At 35.3% G+C, this 24,748-nt stretch overlaps 1 protein-coding gene across 1 annotated transcript in view; it reads left to right on the top strand.

The window, feature by feature from the left end:
- The window catches only part of DGKB (diacylglycerol kinase beta), a 610,815-nt gene that overhangs the window by 308,972 nt on the left and 277,095 nt on the right, over positions 1-24,748 (top strand). The window contains exon 21 of the mRNA XM_037056254.1: positions 21,656-21,720. Within this exon, the coding sequence (XP_036912149.1) occupies positions 21,656-21,720 (65 nt within the window). The remainder of the gene's footprint in view (positions 1-21,655; positions 21,721-24,748) is intronic.

The raw sequence follows: 24,748 nt of genomic DNA, 5'->3' as shown, positions 1-24,748 counted from the left end.
CAATGTATGGTTGCCTTTGGTGCATCCCCTGCTGGGAGTTGGCCTGCAGGGAACCAGCCTGCAACCCAGGCATGTGCCCTGACTGGGAACCAAACCTCGATCCTCTGGTTCGCAGGCCTGTGCTCAATCCACTGAACTACACCAGCCAGGGCAAAATATGAAAGTTTTATGAACATTTTTATTCAAAAAATGAAGTCTGAGGTAAATTATAATGTTAAGTCAACAAAATTTTAAAGGGCAAATATGTTAATTAAATTAAAAATACAAGAATAAGTGTCATTTTTTGGTATCTAAGGGTTAACATTGCTTTACAGCAAGTTAAAGGTCAGGAATATTTAAGAATATTTTCTATGGAGCACATACAAAGGGGAACAGAATGTATGTAGTAAAATATCCCAAAAAACACAATGAATTTTTGAGTAACACTTCACATGGTTAAACATACTGTTGAGTTATAGTCTTGATTTAACTTTCTGACCTTTGTGGTTGATCTTTACGAGAAGAAATGCATCCTCTTCTCCTTGCCTTGGCCATAGGAAAGATCCTGGAATGAGCCCTGTGTCTGATCCACTACAGCGGCTTTTAAACTTTTGGTTCTCAGCATGTGGAAAAATATTTAATTATCCTACCCTTCATCTTACTACACTAGGCCATGCTTTGAGCAATTGCTGCCATGCACGTTCCAGAGGGAATTTGATCTCTTCCTTGCTTGGCATTCAAGTTAGATTTTGTGGTATTAAGGTCATACCCCAAGAACCAGGAAGCACAGCATTGGACCAGATCACTAACTCTGCAAAGCATTCCATGTATGGGGTTTTTCTCATTTGCTTGCTTGTAAAGGGAATTTTCAGACAAGATGATCTAAGGGATTCTAAATTTATGGTTTTATGATTGTGTTTGTTTATCTCTAACTTGGGATGCCTTCATATTCATTTTTGGTAGTCAAAAACATTGACACCACAAGACAGAAGAGTCCCACCAAAATGACTTCTCAGAGTGATATCCTTTCGCCAGCGAAAACTGATGTCTGTGTAGATGATGGTAGCATAAAGCTCAGTTGTCTTTTCTTCTGAGATTTCCAAAGGAGCAAAATATACTGAAAAATAAAATTATATATATATGTGGTTTATTATTACATACATACACACATGTTACATATGTACCACATACTGAAAATAAAACTATATATATGGTTTTATTACAGATGTACGCATGAACATATATTATACATACATTATATATTAATACATATATAAATATATATTTAATCAAATAAAGACTTGCTCCCCACCAGACCTGGTAATTCTGTGCCTCAAACAACTTCTAGATGTCAACCCAGTATAAATGAGTTACATTTCTGGGCATACCAGTAAAAAGGACAGAAAATAAATTTGATATATTGGGAGCATAATTGGCTGCATTTTACCACCACAGAAACCTGTGCAAAAGCTCTTCAAAACAGAACGGCAGCTCTGTTTTTATAATGGGGCCATCTCTAAGAAATACCATGTTCCTCCCTCCATTCAAGAACTTATGAGTACTTGTCAATCAGATCAGATTAAAACCCTTACCTTCACATTTTCAATGCCTCTTATGTTTAGGCACAGTGCCTTTTCTTCCTCTTCAAAACACAGTTTTCTTCTAGCTCCATTCCCAAGCGATTCCTCTCTTGTCCCACCAATTCTTATCTATTTCCCGCAGGGGAGCAATCAGTAAATTTAAGGTAAGTAAGTAAAGTGGTATATTACTATATAAACTAATTAGTAGTTCTGACGTTTCCGGTCTGTTGCAATGGATATTTTCTCAGTGTAAATCCGTGTTAGTTCAGCCTTATTTTGTCCTCTCCACCAAACGGCTGACAAGTGCTAATGGATAACTCCTTGGTCTCTCCTACAGAAATGGCACACGTTTTGAAGTACAAAGAGCAACGGAATTGTCAGTTCCCTAAAATTGCTGTCAAGAAATGTTTGTATGACTTACCTTAAATTAAAAAGCATACCTACTTTTAATTTATAAGTCTTTGGGTCCACTTCTGGTTAGCACTAACATTTAGAAAGTTTCTTTAGTTCTCTGAATCTCTGAGTTTGAATGTCTGAAAAGAATACTCAATTTTTTAAAATTCCATGTCTTGTTAGTTGTGCTGTTTCTTTTAAATTTGCACTGCTATGATTTTATAGTACTGTGTGTTAATTAAGTTGGCTATATTAATGTCCCTTTAGGGGAGCAATTTTTTTAAATGGAGCACTTAAGTTTGTGAATATATTTTAATGAGATTTAAATCAAGCAAGGTAAGCATCTTTAACAAAGCTATTAAGGAGAATGTGTAAGGTGGCAAATTTGCCTCACTAAGACAATGTTTGTTTGCTAAGATACATTTCACAAATTAAGGAGGAGGAGATATAAATTACATACCTATGAAATGGAGCATATATCTAAACTGAATTTAAATCATTCAGAGAGAATAAAGAATGATTATATCCTCATATAGTTTAAAAGTGTAACAGTATAATTGGGACCCAAAAATCTAAGATAAGTAAAGACGTGTTAAAGGTATAAAGATATTTTAAATAAATTTAAATGTACAACGAAACTCTTATTGAGAGTTTTAGTGGCATTAGAGTGTCAGTTGTCCCTCCTGGAGAGGCACCGCGATGTGTAGAGTTTTTTTCAGTTTGGGATATTGCATGTGTAAGATAGCAGCCATCCCCTAGAGCAGAGGGAGGCAATTGAACTGGGTTTGAATAGCAGTTGAACCCAGATACTGGTTTTGCCCTGTTGCTCGACTCACCTGACATTGTTGCACCGCAGTTTGCTCAGCTCTATGTAGAGTAATATCCAGTCTTCAGTAACTTCAGTAAGTTAATGTTCTTCCAGGTGACCCTGCCGAATTTCAGCTTTTGCCTAACCAGCTCTGGGTCATTTGGTGTGTTCTGGACTATGTAACACAGGCTCTTTAATCTAAATTGGGCCTGGCTGGATGTGTACTGAGGGATATAATGACACATTCTGTTAAATGCCCTGTTTGAAGAACCCAGAAGTACAAACTTGACCAAGGAAGACATTCTCTGTGGGCAACAAAGTTCAGAATTTGGTGTAATTTTTCCACAATTGTAATGCAGGGTCAGTATGGAGGGCTTGTGTTGAACATGAAACAGGATCACTTAGCCTACCACTCTCCCCCCGTAGACAATCTACATCCTGAAACACCCTCACACAGACAATCTACATCCTGAAACACCCTCACATAGACAATCTACATCCTGAACCACCCTCACACAGACCATCTACATCCTGAAACACCCTCACATAGACCATCTACATCCTGAACCACCCTCACATAGACCATCTACAACCTGAACCACCCTCACACAGACCATCTACATCCTGAAACACCCTCACCTAGACAATCTACATCCTGAAACACCCTCACCTAGACAATCTACATCCTGAAACACCCTCACATATTTTTTAGAAATATATTTCTATCAGGTATATTGATTTTTGACATCTTACTATAAAATGGGACAGCATAATTACCAACATAATTTTAGTAGTAACTAAATTACTACTAAATTTCTCTCTCAACTACTTTTAGTTTTATTGCAAAAGATATCGCTTCTGCTGTTTTCAAGAATTTCAGTATATGGTCCCTGCCTCTTCATCACTAATGCATCCTCAGTAAGAGTCAAAGAAAATAAGACAGGGGAAAAGAAATTTATAAATATGATGATTTTCCTAAGTGCAGGTCCATGTTTTGATTTCATCAACTCGGAACCTAGTATATAGTAGGTGCTCACTAAATATTCACAAAATTATTTTTAAAGTTATTCTGATAAAAATGGGCATTTTGAGCAAAGTATTATAATATATGCCATTGCACCATTCTTTCCTTTTTTCATTCTTTTTCTTTTTTCTTTCATCATTGATGAAGTAAAAGAACTAGAAAAGGTGCCATTTTGCAAAGGACTGGTCATTTGTAACTAGGAAACAAATACTCATCCATCTTACTGTCTTATCACCTTTTATATTTTTAATATGTCACCAAATTAACATTAAAATTTCAGGAAGAAATTATTTCAGGCAATTATTATAAGTTTGACTGTATGGACTTTATTGCTGCAATCTCCACTTGAAATTAAAAAAAAAATCTTATGTGCATGTTTGATAAAATATGGACTACTTATTTGTTAAAGGTGAGGCAAAAATGCTACCTTAATGATTTTTTAAAATGGAAGTCAGTAGGTTAAATATTAATCTGAATGTATACAATTTTGGGGACCTCGGCTATTTAAGGAAGTCATTATTCCAATGTGCAGTCAACGGGCATATTGATTAGAATTATTCCCTACCCAAAATCTCTAGTCATTTTTAACTTAAGGGTTTTTTCTCTCTCTATAACACTAGCCTGAACCTTGTCTTTTTTTTTTCCTTGAGGGCGGGGTCAATTTAGCAACAAATTTGCAACTAATCATTTGCTGATTACAATGAATGGTCTGTCAATAATGTGCAACTCACATTGCTAAAAAGGGTTACACTGAGCTTTATTGTTTTCTTTTTGTCTTGGGAATGCTTTGTGTAGCTGTTTCCTAGAATGGCTTTTTAATAGTTGTTTTGAGGTGCTGTATGCCAGTTTTAAAGAGATACTACAGGCTGCTCTGAGGGTATTAATGAAGATATGCCCTAACTTTCTTTTGGCATTACAATATTTGGACATCTGTTCTGACTCCTTATATGTGAAATAAAACTCATACCAGATAGTAGAATAAATGAAGGGCTTCATTATCTTAAATGTCATAACATTTGTTTGAATTATCATGTGTAGATTTTAAATGCTGAAATTGTCATCTTGGTTTTGTTTCATCTATTTTGCTGTCCTTTTAAAAGACTATAAGCCTGAAAACTTCTTTTTTTCCATTGCATTAATAATTTAAAAGAAATAATTTACAGTTTTATGCAATAACAGTGAAATTGTTGTGGATGAGCTATATACTCTGGTAATCTCTAAAAGCATAAATATTTTACTGAGAGAAACTTACCCTTTTAAAGCACAAAAGGTTTCTTGTTACAATGGCAGTGCATTTAGTGACAAATGGTGCATTTTTAAAAAGCCATTTGTTGACCATTATTCTTAGGTGTTCACTTATTCAATTCTCTTCCTTTGTGTGTATCAGAAAGGATTTGTCTCCGAATTCCATGGTACAACTAATTAATGGCAACTGCATTTAAGGAACCGTAGATCAAACTAAAATATTAAAGGAATCTATTTAGACTTTTCACTTGAACAACAAAAATAAAGAATCTGATTGTTGTAGATATCCATAATACTATCTAATATAACTTAAACTACCCCTTAATATCATTGCCTTTCTCAAAAGTTGTTTTGTTTGTTTGTTTCTTTGTTTGTTTTTACCAGTAAGGTAAAGCTAACTGTCATGAAGCCCTATCACTCACATCCACTAGGCTTGCAAATGCCACAGGTAGTACTAGATACTGATTTACTGTCTGTATTTTCATTTCACAGTAGGGCAAAGGAGTGGTGTACAATTTGACATGTATAAAATGATTTAACTAAGCCATGGAAGCAAAGTAGTACTTTACAAATGTATAATTTTGAATATCATAGGCGCTTTCCCTTTTAGTCACTTTGCATATTTGATGTCAGAGAGTCAGTGATGTTTTGCCTGGCAAAACATTTCAATCCAAGGCAGTTCATAATATTTTGTTTGTGAGACTAACTAAAGGTGGTTGTAATTCTTAATGGAAAGCCATTTTTGTTCTTATTTGAAAAGATATGAATCAAAGTTTAGATTAAATTTATATTCTTATAGTTGCAACAACTGAGATTTTTAAAAACATTTTTGGAGTGGTCAAGTCCTCAAAACAGAAAAAAATCCATTAAAAGTATTAAATATAAGCTTTTCAAGCAGTTGGTACATTTGAGTTACACATCTAAAATTTGGTCATTTTATAAAACACCAAATGAACATATTACACTACCATATAAAATGGTAAGTACTAAATGAGCTAAAACTCTAAACTGAAGTAATAGAAAACATATTCTTTTAAGGAAAACTTCCATAAGACAATACACTTTAGTACAGCCGTCCTAAGCAAAGAAACTTTCTAATATTAGTTGAAGAACACTTTCATATTTAAACCTTAAAAGCTCTTAACAGATTGAAAGTAACATGTTGGTTCCAAAATAATATGGGATATTTTGTACATGTATGTATCTATATATTTCATTGGATTATGGCATTTGATAAAGATCACATTTCTGTTTAATTTTTGATGTGTACATAGCCATTATATGTAATTCTGTGATTTTTTTCTATTCTTAGAGTGAAAAATAATAGTTTTCTGTGTGAGATTTTTTCACAGTAAATTCAGAATTCTAGAAGGCTTAATAGTATTACTGCCCACTGACTTATCAAGAGTTATTGTCTCTTCTTTTAAGTCTTCAAACAGCATTGGAAACATAAAACTCCGTTTTTAACCCATAATTTATTTAAATAAACGTAACCGCACATTTACATTGTGCCTAACACGCAGCTATTTTGCTAAAACATCATATAAAATTATTTTATCAGAAATAACAACACAGGTACATATGCCTCTGAAAGAGTTTGCATAGATTAAGCATTTGAAATGGATGTACTGAAAATGGTTATGTCTATATTACTGATGTGAATAGGTTTATCTTTTACAAAATTTGACTGGTTATTACAATTCACTACAACATACAGACAATATAATTAAAGTATTTTTATTACTTCAACTCTTAGAGTTTACCTATTTTATTTTCATGTACCAGAAATATATAATTTTATTATGATTTTCCTTAATACTAAATGTGAAATATCAAAATGATTTAAACTTCTTAACGTGCTACTTTTTGAGGTGACACTTGTATCTTAATTTTAAAGGTTCAGTGATTATGTGGTGTACTCAAAACAATTTTGTGCATGTGAAGTTATTTATAATGGCATAATTGATTTAAATTTTTGTTCATTGGAAACCAATGAATCATGGGAGCATAAATATATCCAGTATATTTAAATATTTGCAAATATTTGAATAGAGTCCTACAAGCAGGTAAGTTTTGAATGGTAGAGCAGCCAGAAGATGGAAGGCCTTAAAAGCTAAGCCTCAGCTTTGGAGCTTTGCTGGCACCAAGTAATTATCATGTTTAAATGAGTAGCAGTACTTGGGATGAACTGTAGTATTGTCAGGTTATTAGAGGGAAAAACCACTTGGTGCACTCTTGTAGTAGTTTATGTGGGATGTGATCAAACCTGGGCAATAGAAAAGAAAAGCAACACGCAGACCCACAGGACTGGTTGTTGACTGCACTTGAGTGGGAGAAAAGAGAAAAATCAGAAATAAATTGAACTCTAAACCCAAGTAGCTATGATTAGGAAATGGCACCCGTGCGATAAATAATAGTTTTGAGAAGAGGACTCACGTAGGAGGAAAGGAGAAGATTGACTTTGAATTTTCAGCAGGACACCTGCAAGGCAGTACAAAGCAGGGGTCTGCAAATTTGGGAAGCTAATGACTGAATAACGTGGGACTGAACATGAAGAGAATGGTCAAGGCTGCATATGTTGAATGAGATTGTATCAGAGTAGATGAAAGTTTTAAAAGAGTGTGTAATCTATTGTGGGGCTACTTTAAGACTATGAGTTTGGAAGAAATGATGGGCAGCGCTCAATGTTCTGGGGACCAAGAGAGCAACCTTGAACAAAGCTTGGGTATTCAGTCATTCGGGGTCACTTTGTCATGCTGTGAGATTTTTAATAACTTGGATCTCACATTAAAACTATCAATAGAATAAGCCTCAGTATCATTCAACAAAGGTCTTCAAACAAATATGTGGTATATTTTTCAACATTTATTTTGAAAAATTGCCAGACAAACCAGTAATTATATCAAATTTTTATATATTAAATTACTGAAGATTTTTTTTAGTTTTTTTTAAACTTAGGATAAATATATTACATGCAACTTTCAAGTGAAGACTCTTTTTCATTGATTATTTTGGGTTGGCCAAAAAGTTCATTGTTTTTGTAAGGTGGCTCTCTCTGGTAGTGCTGAGTTGTCTTTAACTTCATTCAAAACAGTTTTGTTAGATTGTATTATAACAGCTGTAATAACAGCATGCATTTAACATAAAACATCAAAATTGGTGAACTTTTGTGTAGCCATTTTAGTACTGAAGCTACAAGAAAAATAAACAGCATTTTATGCTTTATTACTTCAAGAAAGGTAAAAATGCAACTGAAATGCAAAAAGAGATATGTGCAATGTATGGAGAAGTTACTGTGACTGATTGAACATGTCAAAAGTGTTTTGTGAAGTTTTGTGCTGGGTATTTCGTGCTGGGCCATGCTCCATGGTTTTGTAGACCAGCCGTGGTTGATCAATACCCAATTAATCAAGGCGAGTATTTACCTGTTAACTATTTCATGAATAAGTACCTTCTTCTCCATACATACTATTATCGCTGTTCTAATTCAGCAGTTGTTTTCTATCTCCCCAATATTGAGCCTACCAAATAAATTATTTATACAGAATCCAAGTATTTGCTCCAAGATACAAATGAGATGCCCTGTTTAAACCATTTCCGGTTTCTAGAATCAAGTCTCATCTCCCTTGCATGATTACAGGCCTATCTTTTCTAGACCCACTTATGTAGAGTTAGAATACAGAGCATGAGAGCACAACCCAAAAGAAGGCCATTACTGAAGAGACAAGTGGAGGAGGAACTTGTCAAGTAAATTGGGACAGAATGGATTGGAAAGTAGGACAAAAAAACCTGAATTGGTCTGATCTAAGTTAAGACAAGAAAATATTGGGTGGGAGGGAGGAGAAAGGGAATAGAAGTAAGAAGAAAGAAAGGAAAAGAGATTAACAATTGCCAACAGGTTAAAGATGTAATTTATAATGGAGTGATAAATTTCACACCACACTGCATTGGTGTAGAGAGAGTTAGTAGTGAGAGCAAAGAGAGAAATCACAGTCAGTCATTTGAAGTGGTGAAGCAGAAAGGCCGAAGGCAGTGTGTCAGAGTCAGAAGAAATGGAATTATACACTCCAGTCAGGATCTTTAAGGATCTGGGTGAGAGGCAGGGGGTAAAGTGCCAGGTGTGCAGGCACAGGAGGGTAAGGTGCTTTTGTTTACATTATTGCTACCTAAGAAATTTTAATGTTAAAGGAAAACTGCCTGTAGATAGAGAGGGAAGTACAGAAGAGGAAGGATATACATTTCTGATGAATCGTGGTTCCAAAGAAGCTGAGAAGGAACAGGATCCAAACACGGGTCTGAAGAATGGTTTTAGAAGGAAGGGAACCCCTGTTATAACAGGGAGATGAAATGTATGGAAACAGTTTTACTCATGTGCTATGTTTGATGGCAGGATGTTGGAAAGATCCTTTGGTTCATTTGTGCTGTGTGCAGTTGGAAAGTTCTCGTGTGTGCATGCGTGTGCATGTGTAGGAGAAGAAGACAACTGCATAGGTGTGAAAAGAGTGAGAATGTCTAATATGTCCAAAAAGCCAAAGTCTGTGAACTCTATTGGCCAACTACCATAGCGGGCTTGAGCACATTCCAAACCCAAATTGGGACACAGTAGGATGCCGTCAATCATAGGCCAACCCTGGAAAGACGTCAGATCCAGAACAACTGTGGAAAACGGTAGTTTGAGCTCAGACAATTGGCTCACATATTTGTCTCGAGGAGGTTTGATTAGCACTTGCAAAACCATAAAGTTATAAATACTTATATCTATTCTAAGGAAAATCTTCGAGTTCTTTCTTCTAGGATATTTCATCATGAAAACCAAATGTTCAGAGAAGAAAGTTTTCGCAAAACAGCAGTTTTAAATAATTCAAAATTATTTTAAAAATAAAAATAAAATGCCTAAAGTGCTTACAAAAAATAACCTCTGAAGTCCTATTCTGGAGCTAAGTCAAATTTCAAGGATGACCCAGTCTACCATCGGTATTCATACTTCCCTTGAACACAACAACTTGTATTAATATTGTCAGTCCATCTTCAGTCTCTAGCATTTCTAACCTCCCTGGTTTCAGCAGGTCTCACTTGTTCTCTTCCATTACGTTGCTACCTTGATCTTTGCTCCCTTCTTGTTGACACAGCTCCATGAGGCATGGCCCAGATAGAGAATGTTCCCTTTCAATAAGTAGCCCTCTGGGGAATTGTAATTTTATTTCTATTCTATTTCATTTTATTATTTTACTTTATTGAGGAAAGAACACTAACATGAAATCTACTCTCTTTACCAAGCTTTGAGTGTGCAATATGTTATTGACTTTAGGTATAACGTACAGCAGATCTCTACAGTTTATTCATCTTGTTAGATTGAGCTTTTAAGTCTTTTGATTAATAACACACCATTTCCCCCTCTCCCTAACCTCTGGCAATCACCATTCCACTCTGATTTGATGAATTTGGCTATTTTTGATAGTGCTTTTCTCTAGAAAATCGGCTGAACATTTATCTGGACTTTGCTTTTGCAGCAGCGAAAGGAATTAAGTGGTGGGTAAAGCGAGGAGCTGGAAGTTGGGAGTCCTTGTGTGTTAACAGTTTGTGTTCTATCACAAATATAGTTGTATCTTTTATGACATTTAAGGGTTATCTATCTTAACTATTTGCCAGCACAATACATTTTGGATAGAACACACAGTACTGAATCATAGGTAAAACTGCTCAAGAAAGACATGTGAATGATACTTTATTGTTTCAGATTTTATTACTCCTCTTACTACGAGCTTCTCAGGAGTTCATGACCTATGGGAAGTATTAATTAAAGAAATGCTTCTAATATTTATTACTTCTGTGCATCTGTGTAATTTGTATTACACTGATATGAGAACTAAATTTACTTATCTTTCAAACAAGCCAAATGGCAAGACGGTTTCCTTGCAGAAAAACTAGTTCTTAATTTTTAGGTTGGAAAACCATGACCAACTATGTTAAATAATACTGAAGAAATATTTGACGTATTTTTTTTCATTATGGCTTACCCCTCGGGGCTTTTAACTGAAGCCATCCTCTATGCCCCAGCCCGTAGCTCCCTCCTCACTCCCCACCCAGACTGCTCCTGCCTCCAGTGCCCCATTTCAACAGGCTGAGCTGATGGCCCCTTTCTCTGCTGCCCCTACGAAGGTCCTAGAAGTCTGTCTGCAGCCCCATTTGAGGGTAGTAAAAGCAGACTCACAGGAGCAGCTTTTCCTTATAAGTTTAATTTTTTAGATACTAAACAGACCTTATTTTGTGTCTTACATTTGAAGCAAAGTAATTTTATCTCTGAAGGCTTTTGCAAATTCACTTACCAATATTATTCATTCCTGGGGATGATGTCATACTGATTTGGGACTTCTGTGGTCGCGTTCTGTGATATTTTCTGTAGCATTCGGGCTCGAGGTATTTTTGCTGGGCCATTTTGGTCTCATGTTCTTCTTTTCTTTATTCTTGTTCTTTTTTTTTTTTTAATTTTAAGAGAGGGGCCAGAGGTGAAATAGCTGGAGAGAAATATCAATGTGCCAGAGATACATCAATCAGTGGCCTCTTGGATGCCCCTAATTGGGGACCCAGCCTGCAACCCAGTCATGCGCCCTGACTGGGAATTGAACCAGTGGCCTCTCAGTTCACAAGCAGGCACTCAACCCACTGGACTCTTGTCCTTCTAATTTTAACTTACGTAAATTAGAAGTCTGTGATTATGGTCTTAATCGACTGACTTGCTGCTTTTATTCTCTTTAAAGACTATGATTACAGGATAGTAAATTCATATTTATTCTTGAGAACAAAGAGTAAGCACAAATGTCATGAGCTATTTAATGAGAACCAGTCAGCATCATTTTGTTCCCTAACATCACCTAGCAAACACACCATTATTTAAATGAAACCTGCCATTATAGTGTAAATAGAATTGTGGACACAAGGAACTTCTGGTTTGCCAAATAATATTAGTTGTTTCAGGAAATTCGGGAAGCTAATGACAGTAACAGCAATTCATGTTAGAATACTTTGTCAACAAGAATATCCTCAGAATATCCTCAAGTGAAACACCCATGCTGCTGGGCTAAATGAGGAGGTCCCAACCTGAAAGACAAAAGGCTAGTCAGCTACCCTTCTCCAGAGTGACACAACCTCAGCTAAATCCCTTAAACCAGCATATAGTATTTTCTAAAATAAGAACATTAATATCTGCTCTCTTTCTGCCAAAAAGGGTCAAATATCTAATTTAGCAAAAATAATGAAATCAAAATATGTAATTTTCCAGAGAAGCCTTTAAAAATCTCACAGCTCTGTACAAATGAAAGCTTTTGAGATTTTAACCATGAAGTAAAATAATTGAATGAACTTTTTCTCTGATATCATAATTACAGAATTTGCAGACTTCCTCTCCATGTTTTCAGGGGAATGAGATGCTGAGAAGTGGTCACCTATGTTTCAGTGAAGACTGTGTTTGGCTGCCTGGAGCGATAACAGTTACAAGTCCGGGGCTTCTTTTTCACGCAGTAGGACATCTGGTGGAAGTTCACAGCCAACTTGGTCCTCAAGGTGTTTTGAAGGACCAGGTTCTTTTTCTTCCTCCTGCAGTGGCTTTTATCCTCATGTTTTCCAGTTACCTGTTATACCTCTCAGACATTACACTCACATTCTTGCAGGAAGGGAATGTGTAGTTCACCACTCCTAGCTACAAAAGAACCTAGAGAATTTTGGATGTTTACTTGTTTGCTTACTTGCTTATTGGCTGGGTAGATGGCTGCCCATATGAAATGGCTGCCCATTGGTTAAATGCAGAGGGAAATAGATATTAGGAAGGCGACAAGCAGTGTCTAACACAATTTTACCTTGTTAGAACTAACATACCTCCGATAGGTATACGGTCCTAGGAATAATACCTTGTAGTACAAAAAGAGTGAAATCTTCCTATGGGACTTTCCTATGTATATATGAACAAGAACAGAGAATGAAGACAGAAGGAAAGGAGAAGGTGGGGAAGATGGGAGGGGAAGCGAGGACAGAGCAGTGCAATGCTCTTCAGTGAATTTCTCACCAGGATGGAATAAAGAGAACCGATGGTGTCCCTTTGCGATACCATGTTGAAACCAACCTAACTGTTAGTACCAAGTATTTTTTAAATATAAACAATATAGTCATGTTTGGAAATCATTTCTGTGATCAAGCTAAAGTCATTATAGAAACAATTGTTATGGCCTTTCAAGAAAGTGGATTACATGAATATAAACCACATATTCTGTTTTATCTTTTAATTACTCCAATTTGATGCCTTACACTGAGTTATACACACTTATGAACCTTCAGTTTCTTTTCCACAGTATATACATTTTCTATATAAATGGGATAAACACTATAATTGCACTCTGTACCTGGTGTTTGGTGTATCATCGGCACTGTTGACATTTGTTGACTTTATGCATATTTTATAAAGAGCTTTCCTTTCATATTCTTTTTGTGAAAACTACTCTGGCTCTAGTTTTGCTTCTACTAAACAAGTTATCTACCCACCCCAGTGTTACCCTCTGGGGGACCCTGACCCCCTGACCCCAATCTCATAGGCAGGTGTATTTCCACCCTGCCCTTTGATATGTACCCCCATTCCTTCTGAAAGCCCGCACTCAGAAATTGGTTTCCTTTCTAACTCTCAGTTCCCCTCCTCCTTCGCATCCCCCTCCACCCTCACCCCTACTACTCACTGCTGCTTCTTCCACCCCACCTCACTCCTGTTTACGGTTTGCACTCATGCCATATCGGTCATTCCCAACCCCAGTTCAGTCACTGGTCGTATCAAACCCAGTGTTGGCTTAGATTTATTTTGCAAATGCAATAATTATGCCTAGTTCAAGATGTTATGGGAATGCTCTCACATCTCCACCACATTGGTATTCCAAGGCAACAAGACTTCTGTTGCGGATTTGCTGAAATTACACCTAAGCACCGAATGCATTGGTAGCTTTTATCAGATCGAATAAATATTATAATGACCAAATTAACCTCAGACATGAATGGAATTGATGGGTCCAACCTTTTGGCTAATGAAAAAAGATAGATTGGTTGTTGGAAATATTAGATATTAATAAAATGCTTAGAGTTTCCGGAACTAAAACAGAGTTAAGTATTTAATTTACTGTGAAATAAACTATTGAAGATACATGATGTTGACTTGATTTTTCTGAATTTGAAATCTCAGGCAAGTTTAAAGATAGTAATAAATATATATATATATTAGTATTTAAATTCATATACTTTTTTTTTCAAATTGAAGAGGAAAGCTGCAAACTATGGGAAAAATTTTACTACAAAGAGATCAAAAGTATTTGAGGAAGCACATTGGACCCCTACTACATTCAATAGATCCTGACAGGATTTTTAAAATATTCTAGGCCTGTAATCACCTTAGTTTACCTTTCTTGTAAACATGTTCTAGTCAGGTGATACAAGTGGATAGGAAGTGGATTGATTTTGTGTTAAGATGTCATCAATTTGTTCTGCAATATGTTACTCCTAGACTAGTACTTTTTCTTTGCCTAGTGCCTAACCAATGTAGTAATAACAGCTTTATGTTTTTGTTTACTGTCAGGATTTATGATACAGGATAAAGATCCTCACAAGAATGATATTGAATTAGTATTAACCTGAGAAAGTAGAGATGGACTATTTCTGTTTTTCAAATGAGGAAACAGTAGCATAGTTATGGCATGAATTTAGCAGGACTGAAGCTCAGATGGTGAAGTGTGTGCTCATAATTACTGCCCACCTGGCTATGAGCAAGCCTCTGCCTTCCTTGTTTCAGTAAATCGGTCCCTGTCTTGTGTCCTTATGGCTTAACATCGTGCGCAGTGTTCGATAACTCATGCCCTGGATCCTGGCCTGCTTTCACTGACTCTGGTGCTCTAGGCCTGAATGTAAGAAGAGTGTTTACTTCTCTTGTCAGGCACGGAGAGAGTATCTTCCCTCCCTATCAACAGGTACCCTCCTCCGTAGACCCAAACTGAGCGTTCTCAAAGAGGTCTGACTCTATCAGAAAACTGTGAAGGGGGATGTCTAGGGTGTTTCTTTCCGGTCCTGCACTGCAATACGACCGTCGCTCTTGAGAAATCAGGGTTTACATCAGAGTTGGGGCAAATTAAATCAGTCTAGTGTTTCACCACTAGACTGATTTAATCACCGAATCATCAAAATGATGAACATTTACATGTGAAATATTATTCTACAGGTTTTTTAGGAAGAATTTTGACTTAGATATCCCTTTGCTATTTATGCTCAAACCTCTGTGTCTGTATTCTATGACTGCACATTTCCTTCTCAGTTCTGACTTTTGGTGCTATAGAGAGCTCCTGGTCTACTGATTAACTATTGTCAGAACTACTATGAATTGGGCTTTTATATATTGAAGTGTAACTAAAATGTCCTTTGATCATTTCTCATTAGGAATCAAAGTTCAATTGTAATACCAATAATTATACCTCAATCACCTAGTGTATAGTCTGAATTGTTTATTTCATCTGAGATTTCTAGGCCTTCAAATCTAGGAAGTTTTAAATAAAAGAAACACTTTGAGAGAAATTTAGTATTTTTCATTCAGTAAAAACAAATCATAATTCGCTAAGTAGAACGAAATTTGGCTGGTGTGGCTCGGTGGGTTGGGCGTGGGCCTCTGAACCAAAAGGTCGCCAATTTGATTCCTGGCCAGGACACATGCCTGGGTTGCCGGCCAGGTCCCGGTTGGAGGGATGTGGGAAGCAACCGGCTGATGTTATTCTCTCTCTCTACCTCTCTCCCTTTCTCTCTCTCTGAAAATAAATAAATAAAATACTTTAAAAAAGGGATCTTTTTAATCATAGATAACACATAGTTGTGATAATAGTAAGTGTATAGTAATTCTACCATTCTCTTTACAACTTTAGTCACAAAGCTTAAGGTTAATATGAAGAAACTTATAGAAGTTTTCTGGCAGTGCTAAAAACATACATTGTATTTAACAGAGGTCAAGAGTGGGATTTATGATTTAGGTCCTCTTCTTGACACATCTGTCTAGACTCTGAGGTCAACTGTTTTCTCCAATAACACAAATTAGTCTTCTTGGTTTCTTGATGACTTCTGTATAAAATATAAAAACAACAGGGATTTTTAATAATATTATTAAAACAACTAAAATCTTGTCATTTTACTACATAATTTTAGGTATGTGGTTTCTGTTTGAAACTGAAATTCAGACTAATTATTTGTACATTTTATTTAACTTTTACCATAATCTCTTACAAGTTTAATAAACCTTTATTTAAGGAGATGAAAATATAATATTTGAATTCTAATATTTATTTATCAGAAATAATATTTCTAAAGCTATGTTTTTTAAAATAAAGTAGTAATCTAGGAGACAGCTATAATGAAATGCTTAGCAATAGTTACAATGATTAACTCAAAGTCCATGCAAAAAAATCCTGAAATTAAAATTCTAAGTTTCCATTTCTTTTCAAAATATGAAAAGGGGAGTCAGTGAAACAGGAAGAAAATTCTAAGGACAGGCATATTTTTACAGTAAGAAGTTAAAGTTAAGAGCCTGACATGATAGAAAAGAAATCCTGAATGAGAAATCCTAAGAAAAGTGAAATATACCATAAAATAGCAGCCTAGTCAGTCAGTGTAGAGTGAACAGCCCCACACCTTGAAGGAGGCAGTTTGTCACTGTCCAAGATCTGTGATGTTTAATAGGATGGCCTTAGCCATTATCAGTACTTAAAGGTGATGTTGTATATCAATTTTAATGAGACAAGGAATTAAATTAATCTATTAATTAAATTAAATCTATAGATTTAATAAAATATTCTTTATGCCAAACTAGTTAGTAAATTTAAAATTTTAGTGTATTGCATGTAGTGGAAATATATTTATGTGGGATACATCATTCTTTGATAAAGCCAGAACATTTTGTGTGTATATTCTATAATCTCAAAATATAAATCTAAGCTTACAGGTGCTTTTCAATAAGAATGGCAACTTCAGTTTCATTTTCTGAAATAATAACTTTGTTTCAGGTGTTTTCCTTTTAAAATGAGAAAAACTATCATTTATTTCCAGGTACCAAGTAATAACTACTTTGTTTAAGAAATTCAAAATTTTATACATATATTTATATGCATGTACATTATACTTAATTTACTTTTATTAATATCAGGGTGTCCATGTTGATTGTCAATTATTTACTCTGTATTTGGTTCCCATGCTTTGTATACCCCTCTCTTCTTACACAAAGTTCACCATTCTGCTCTAAGCGTTAGATTGTAAGGGCCACAGTTCCTCATTCTGGATTGCTACTGTTGACCCCTCTAGGTGTCTCTCTACTCTTGTTCATCTTGCTCTTTGCCTGGCAGTGTCCAATGTGGACATTCCATTCCTTTTGCCCTCTTGCTTCTGATTGACTAGGCCAGTTGAAAGCCCCAACAGAAGATGGGAGAGAGGAGTAGGGTACATTCCTGCGTAGGAGTAGGATGCGTACATTCCTGGCATTTAGTGGAAAGTCGTTTGCAACTGGATGTCTTTTTTTCTCTCTCTCTCAAAGCCATCGTTTCAATATCACTCTTTACTTCTGGGCTTAGTAACTATATTCTCACATTGTTCTGAAGGATTTAAGTGTAGTGACAGATTCCATTTACTTATCCTGATATTCTGCATGATCCTATCTACCTTCCCCCTAAAATTTTTTGGGGTAGTCTTTTAATGAGAATTAACCTTCCTCCATGTAGGATAATGCACATCCTCTGAATAGAGCCAGTCACCTGGTTTTGGTTGGGAGGAGGATGAGGTACCTTCTCAGTGTAAAGATGCCACACCCCCTAGCATTTCTTCATGAACGGCAGGGAGAGAGGGGAAATGCTTAACATGGGAACAGGCCTCATCTCATATACAACCTCAAATCTTCCATCCCTCTTCAACGTGGCCTTGTAGTGAGACATGGTTCTCTCCAACTTTCCTGAATAATCAGAGGGAAAAACTGTAAAATTTGAGAGCAAAATTTAAACTGAATGCAAGTTATGGCTTTTCAAAAGGAAGTCATTTTTAGCTGTTTAATTTAAAGAAATTAAATAATTCATGAGAATCCTGATCATAGTGAAGGCACCTCTTGGCAAAGGTCTCCCTATTGAAAACTACGCTTTTGAATCTGTGTCTGTCATTCAGCAAACCCCACATCCTACCTCAGGAATCAGGTTTGTTCTAACACCCATCTTCTTGAATATAGCGATGGAACAAGCATAGTATAACAGACAGTTCTGTTCCCAAGAATGGAAGTGTAAGGTAGAAAGGAGTTACCAATTCCAAACAACATTAACCCTTAATTCGATCACATCTGTGCAAACTTTACCTGATGCTAGGAAATAGGTTCTGATATCTTTAGGGACCATGATTCAGCCCACTAGAGATTATTTCATAAAAATTGCTATTGTGACATACATAGAGAGAGAAAACCTAGATGGATCGCAAATGACATTTCCATAATGTCATTTGCTTTCCCTCTTTGAATGGAAGCCATAATTATTATGCTAAAATAAATTTTTATCTCTATATCTTTATATGTTACTTCAGAACCAGTAACAAACTATTTTAATTATTCTAGTTAATAATACCTTTTCATATCTGGTTGTGCTAGAGACACCTTCCCTATTTATTTTATTATTTTTATGAATCTTAATTGCTATTCAGAAGACTTATACTTTTAGATGATGTCTAATATCATTTTTTTCAAGTTACTCTTCTTTGGGTGCTCAGCCGAAATCTTTTGATATTGGAATTAGAGCTGAGTTGATACATAAATTTGGGAAATATTGGATTATTTCATAATGGGGGGTCCTATCTTTTAAAAAGGTGTATTTGCCCACTTAATTATGTTTTCTCATACAGTTCTTAGTAGGATCCAAAGTTTCCATCACATTAAGAACATTATTCCATTTGCTTACATAATACGCTCAAAATATCTTCTTCTCCATACTTTAAAGTGATATCAGTATCCCCTTCTAAAGATAACAAAGCTATGACTCACAATAAATAATTTATTCAAAGTTACTTGTCTTAGAAGTGAAATCTGTCTGAATGCATAGTTTTTCCATTTTAGGAGGTGGAAGTGCTGGTGATTTAATTTCTGTTTTCTAAAACGTGCAATAAGGACAGGATGGGCAAAATTTATATAAAGGAAATCAATGACACTATTTTAGCTTTTTCTTACTTGGTCTCCTTTTAGAGAATCCAAATATGGCTGCTGGATAAGTTTCAGCCTTTGAGAGTTCTCTTTCAAGCCCCTTGGGGTTCTGCCAGAGGCAGGCCCCTGAGACTTTGGTCTGAATTCTCATCCAAATGAACACCTGCTGTCATTGTTCCTTATCAATCCCGTAGTCAGTGATGCCAGCTTTCTTTTTGTGGTGGGACCCATTCAACACAAGGAAAAGGCACACCAGTGTTCCTCAGTAGTTTTTTTCCCCTCTATCAACTCCATGAGCCATTGCCCAAGTATGTTGGAGGTGGAACTAATATTATGTTTGTCTTTGGTTTTTTGGTATTCTATGTTTCTCAGAGTTTGCTCAGTCATAATCCAGTCTGCCTAAATGATATCCTTTTGATACTCTCTGCTTCTCTCTCATTCCTCTCTCCCTCTCTCTTTTACCTCCTCTTCCTCCTTCTCCTTTTTCTCTCTCTCTCCTTCTCTCTCTCTCCTGTTTATCTTTTTATCTTCCTTTGGAAAGGAAGAAATTTGTTATTGCAAAAATATATGCTTATAAAGCAAAATGTGCTACACAATCTATTTTTAAAAGTCTCAGTTCTCTAAAGTTGCAGAAACAATTTAAACAGAATTAAATTCAGTGATAGTCTCCCTGTGGATAACCAATATTGATCATTCATTCTTAGTACTTAATTCATATTTCTTTGCTTTTGCTTTTGCTTTACTGGACTACTGGAGGTATGCTTTTAATTAGGAAGTATTCTAAATTGATTTTTAACCAGATTAGGGTTACATTCAAAATAAATCATTAAAAAAATTAATTAATGACCATGCTGCATAATGTATCATAAAAAGCCTGGCTGAGATTTTTTTCTGTAATTTCATACCACAACAAGACAACTTCACATTCTAAAATAGAATATATTTATGAGTTATTAGTGAGAACATTTTTTAAATGAACTCTGACCTGAGCTTTAGATCTATTGGACTAATAACAGTGAGCCATTTTGACATTACTGCTTCTTAGCAAACAAGGAAGTTAACCATGTATATATAACATAGTTATATCTTAGAAAAAAATAGAGAGTTTTTTGGTAACTTTTAAAATAAATGTTGTTTTTTTACGTACCTATCTATACCTCTGTATTCTTTTCACTTGTGGATTAGCTCAATTACTCAACATCTTTTAGAGGATAAAGTGTACAGAGAAACATTACATTTCTATCAGCTCTATCTTGTAGGGAAAAGCAACTCTCCGCCATCTGCAGTGGGCATTGGTCCCTCTCTTGTGCCTCATGCTTTGTTATGCATGAATAAGCACATTAGCCTTTTCATTTCATTCATTAGACTTTTAATCCTTGATTAGTGTTTTCAAAATTCTCTCAAACGCACAGCTTCTTTATTTTCTTTGTGTTTGGTTTTTCTTTTTCATTTATCTCTACTCTGAAACAAAATTAACAGTTAATCACAACAATAGTGCCATTTCTATCAAGTTGACTGGTAAATATATTAGTTTCTCATTGGAGTGATTAATCATGTGTAGATGAAGAATGGGAAAATATCTCCTTCCTTGCAATAACAGGGGCTACTGTTTAAAGTCAGCAAGAACAGTTTGTGCTTGAAAAGCTTGAATCACAATATTCCAGCACTCTCCCACATTCAGTGGGATTCTGTCTCAGAAACTCTGAATGGATTTCCTGAAAGGAAGAAACATCCATTAGGATTCAGAACTCACCCATTTGGGGTCTTAGAGCCTAGTTACACTTGAAACCAATTCTCTAAAAGTAAATTTTGCTTTTTGCTTTTTTTTATTAAGGACGCTAAGATACGTATTTCAGAAAGTGGCTGTGAAGCAAACAATAACTGTACATCCAAAACACTCCTAGCAACTTTGAGGTCACGTAATGTATTTGCCTTCACCAGATATGCACCTCATACTGTCTTTTAACCATAATTCATTTCAAAGGACTAGGAGCTCTTCTCCCTGATCATTTCTCTGCCTAGGTTACTCTTCCAGCTCTGGTATAACATTATTTTTAACTCCTTTTTATTTAACATTTATATACAATGCTCTCTCTTAAACATACTTTGAGCATGAGGCCGAAACCAGTTGTTAAAGGAAATATATGAATGAAATAGAAACGAATTCCTAGAAGTAAATATGACAAGTGACCCATGGTGAAATGGTGACATAAATCATGCTTGCATGGAATTTATGTGAATTATACATTTTTGCCTAGTTTCAGAACATCATCTTGGCAATGATATTCTTAAGAAAAAGTTAATTTAAAAACATTATTTAGTAATATTTTTCTCTTTTAATCTTTTTTTTTGTACAAGACAATAGGGTCATAAACTGTCCTGCTTTTCTTTTCTGTTTCTCTCCTTAGGATGCTTCCATTGCACACAGATTTCACATCATGAGAGAAAAACACCCAGAGAAATTCAACAGTAGGTAAGATAACTTTGAATGATAAAATTGTAATTATGGTTCCTGTTGATAAATTATATCATAAAAAAGATCACTATATGGTATCAAATATGTGTGCTACATATGTTAACTGAATAAGGCTTGATGTGTAAGTATAAAGACAAAAGCATAAATAAATTCAGAATTTCCTGTTAGGTTTTAGTGAGATAATAATGGGAAATGCAATGTAGTCATCTCTAGTCCATTGTCACATGCTGAAAAGAAAGATTAAGATATACTGAAGTTTTTACATGGCTAAGTAGGATAATTTGATCATCCCAAATACCAAAGAAAAACACAAGGTTCTGATTCAATAATGTCGAGTACCTGTATACTACACAGATATCATAAAAGGCCTCCAATCATTATACTGTCTGGCCACATTGGCCTCAACTAAATGGAAAATAAACCAGAGAAATACCAATCCTCATGAAGTACTTTTAAACATTTTCTTCCAGAAAAAAAAAGCCTTGCTGAGCAAAATTAGTTTTGCCATTATAACAATATGTGAATATTCTTCCCTCCAAAATGTAGACTTTGACACTTTTTCTGGTATTCAGGGAAATAGGGAGAGCTTTGGTCTTGTATCTCCCCCATTTCTAGAAGGAAATATGGCTATTTCCTCCCTACTCACCTGGAAAAAATGGGCCAAAGAAGTGAATCATCTTTTAGTTCAGTTATCCCCATTTTTACTGTTCATTCTATGAAGTTACAAAATCATATACACACATATACACACATCTGTGTATATGTATAAATGTTCAGACCAAAGGATCTATGGCCTCTATTTGGCTAGATTTGTATTGTGTTGTGAATGTTAGAGACCACTTATTAGGCAACTGCCTCTGAATATTATGTTTATTTTCATATTGTCACATGCTAGTATGTTGACAAAATTTTCTTCCATAGAGGTTTATAAAAATACATATTATTAAAATATATTTTAAAAATTATTGTAGATATTTTCTTAAACTTTTGTGTACTACTTTATATAAGAATCATCATATTAAGTACTTTCATGATTAGTGAGATCCTATCTGACCTTTTTTTTGTAAGATTTTATTTATTTATCTTTAGAAGGGAGGGAAAGGAGAGAAGGAGAGAAATATCAATGTATGGTTGCCTCTCATGTGTCCCCTGCTGGGAACTGGCCTGCAACCCAGGCATGTGCCCTGACTGGGAATCGAACTGCGATCATGTGGTTTACAGGCCTGCGCTCAATTCACTGANCCTCCAATCATTATACTGTCTGGCCACATTGGCCTCAACTAAATGGAAAATAAACCAGAGAAATACCAATCCTCATGAAGTACTTTTAAACATTTTCTTCCAGAAAAAAAAAGCCTTGCTGAGCAAAATTAGTTTTGCCATTATAACAATATGTGAATATTCTTCCCTCCAAAATGTAGACTTTGACACTTTTTCTGGTATTCAGGGAAATAGGGAGAGCTTTGGTCTTGTATCTCCCCCATTTCTAGAAGGAAATATGGCTATTTCCTCCCTACTCACCTGGAAAAAATGGGCCAAAGAAGTGAATCATCTTTTAGTTCAGTTATCCCCATTTTTACTGTTCATTCTATGAAGTTACAAAATCATATACACACATGTGTGTATATATATAAATGTTCAGACCAAAGGTTCTATGGCCTCTGTATTTGGCTAGATTTGTATTGTGTTGTGAATGTTAGAGACTACTTATTAGGCAACTGCCTCTGAATATTATGTTTATTTTCATATTGTCACATGCTAGTATGTTGACAAAATTTTCCTTCCATAGAGATTCATAAAAATGCATATTAAAATATATTTTAAAAATTATTGTAGATTTTTTCTTAAACTTTTGTGTACTACTTTATATAAGAATCATCATATTAAGTACTTTCATGATTAGTGAGATCCTATCTGACCCTTTTTTTTAAAGATTTTATTTATTTATCTTTAGAGGGGAGGGGAAGGAGAGAAGGAGAGAAACATCAATGTACAGTTGCCTCTCATGTGTCCCCTGCTGGGAACTGGCTTGCAACCCAGGCATGTGCCCTGACTGGGAATCGAACCGTGATCCTGTGGTTCACAGGCCCGCGCTTAACCCACTGAGCTACACCAGCCAGGGCCTATCTGACCTTTTATTAAATTTACCTATTTAACTGTTTTACAAAAACATATCAAAACATGTTTCTAATACCGACCTTAGGTTTTGCCTTGAGTTCTTTCTTACACTACAAATCATAAATCATGGAGTTATGGTTTTCATTTTCTCTCATTGATCAGATAGCTATAAGTTGTTTTAAAGAAAATGCAAGAAGTGTATGTGTGTATATGTGTGCACAAGGTCTTTAGAAGGATTAATAGAAATCTTATAACTCTGGTTCCTTTCAGAAAAGGGAATGAAGTGGTTGCTGGAGATTGAAATTTTATTCTATATTTTTGCGTATTGTTTGAGTTTTGTGCCATGCATATCATAAATTTAAGTTGAAAGCACTCTAATTACAGATTTGCACCTGTGATGCTTCTTTATATCTAGAAAAAAGAGATTTCATTTTATAAGATTTAATTTTATTTTATTAACTATCCATAAATAAATCAATGTAACTGAATCTATTTAACTTTACAGTAGATTTTAGCATTTAATAATACATTTTGTATGTCCTGGAAATGAACCTGTTTATTAATGTACATAAAACCATATTATTGTATTGACTAGCCAGTGCTTATTTAATGTCTTTCTATGAAGCATTCTTGTGTCAGTAATCATATTTTGAAATAAATTTCAAGCCAAAAAAATGCTGTTTGAAAAATTCAGCACGCAGTGTACCCCTTCAGGATTTTCACAGTTTAATAGCCCATTAACGGCTTTAAAAAACTCATAGGGGAATAAAAGTTTAATGATGTTTAAAGCATTTTTGCTACAAACTTATTCAGTAAAGAGAGGGGGGCAGGGAGAGGTGCAGGGAGAAAGGAGAATTAAAAGTGTAGAGAAGTGTATCAATATATTTATGTGATTCTCAAAATTTGG

The sequence above is a fragment of the Sturnira hondurensis genome, unplaced genomic scaffold (genome assembly GCF_014824575.4).
Source record: "Sturnira hondurensis isolate 20B ecotype Veracruz unplaced genomic scaffold, ASM1482457v3 Scaffold0008897, whole genome shotgun sequence".
NCBI lineage: Eukaryota > Metazoa > Chordata > Mammalia > Chiroptera > Phyllostomidae > Sturnira > Sturnira hondurensis.
Note: the sequence above shows the minus strand (reverse complement) of the source record. Positions and strands in the feature narration are given on the sequence as shown.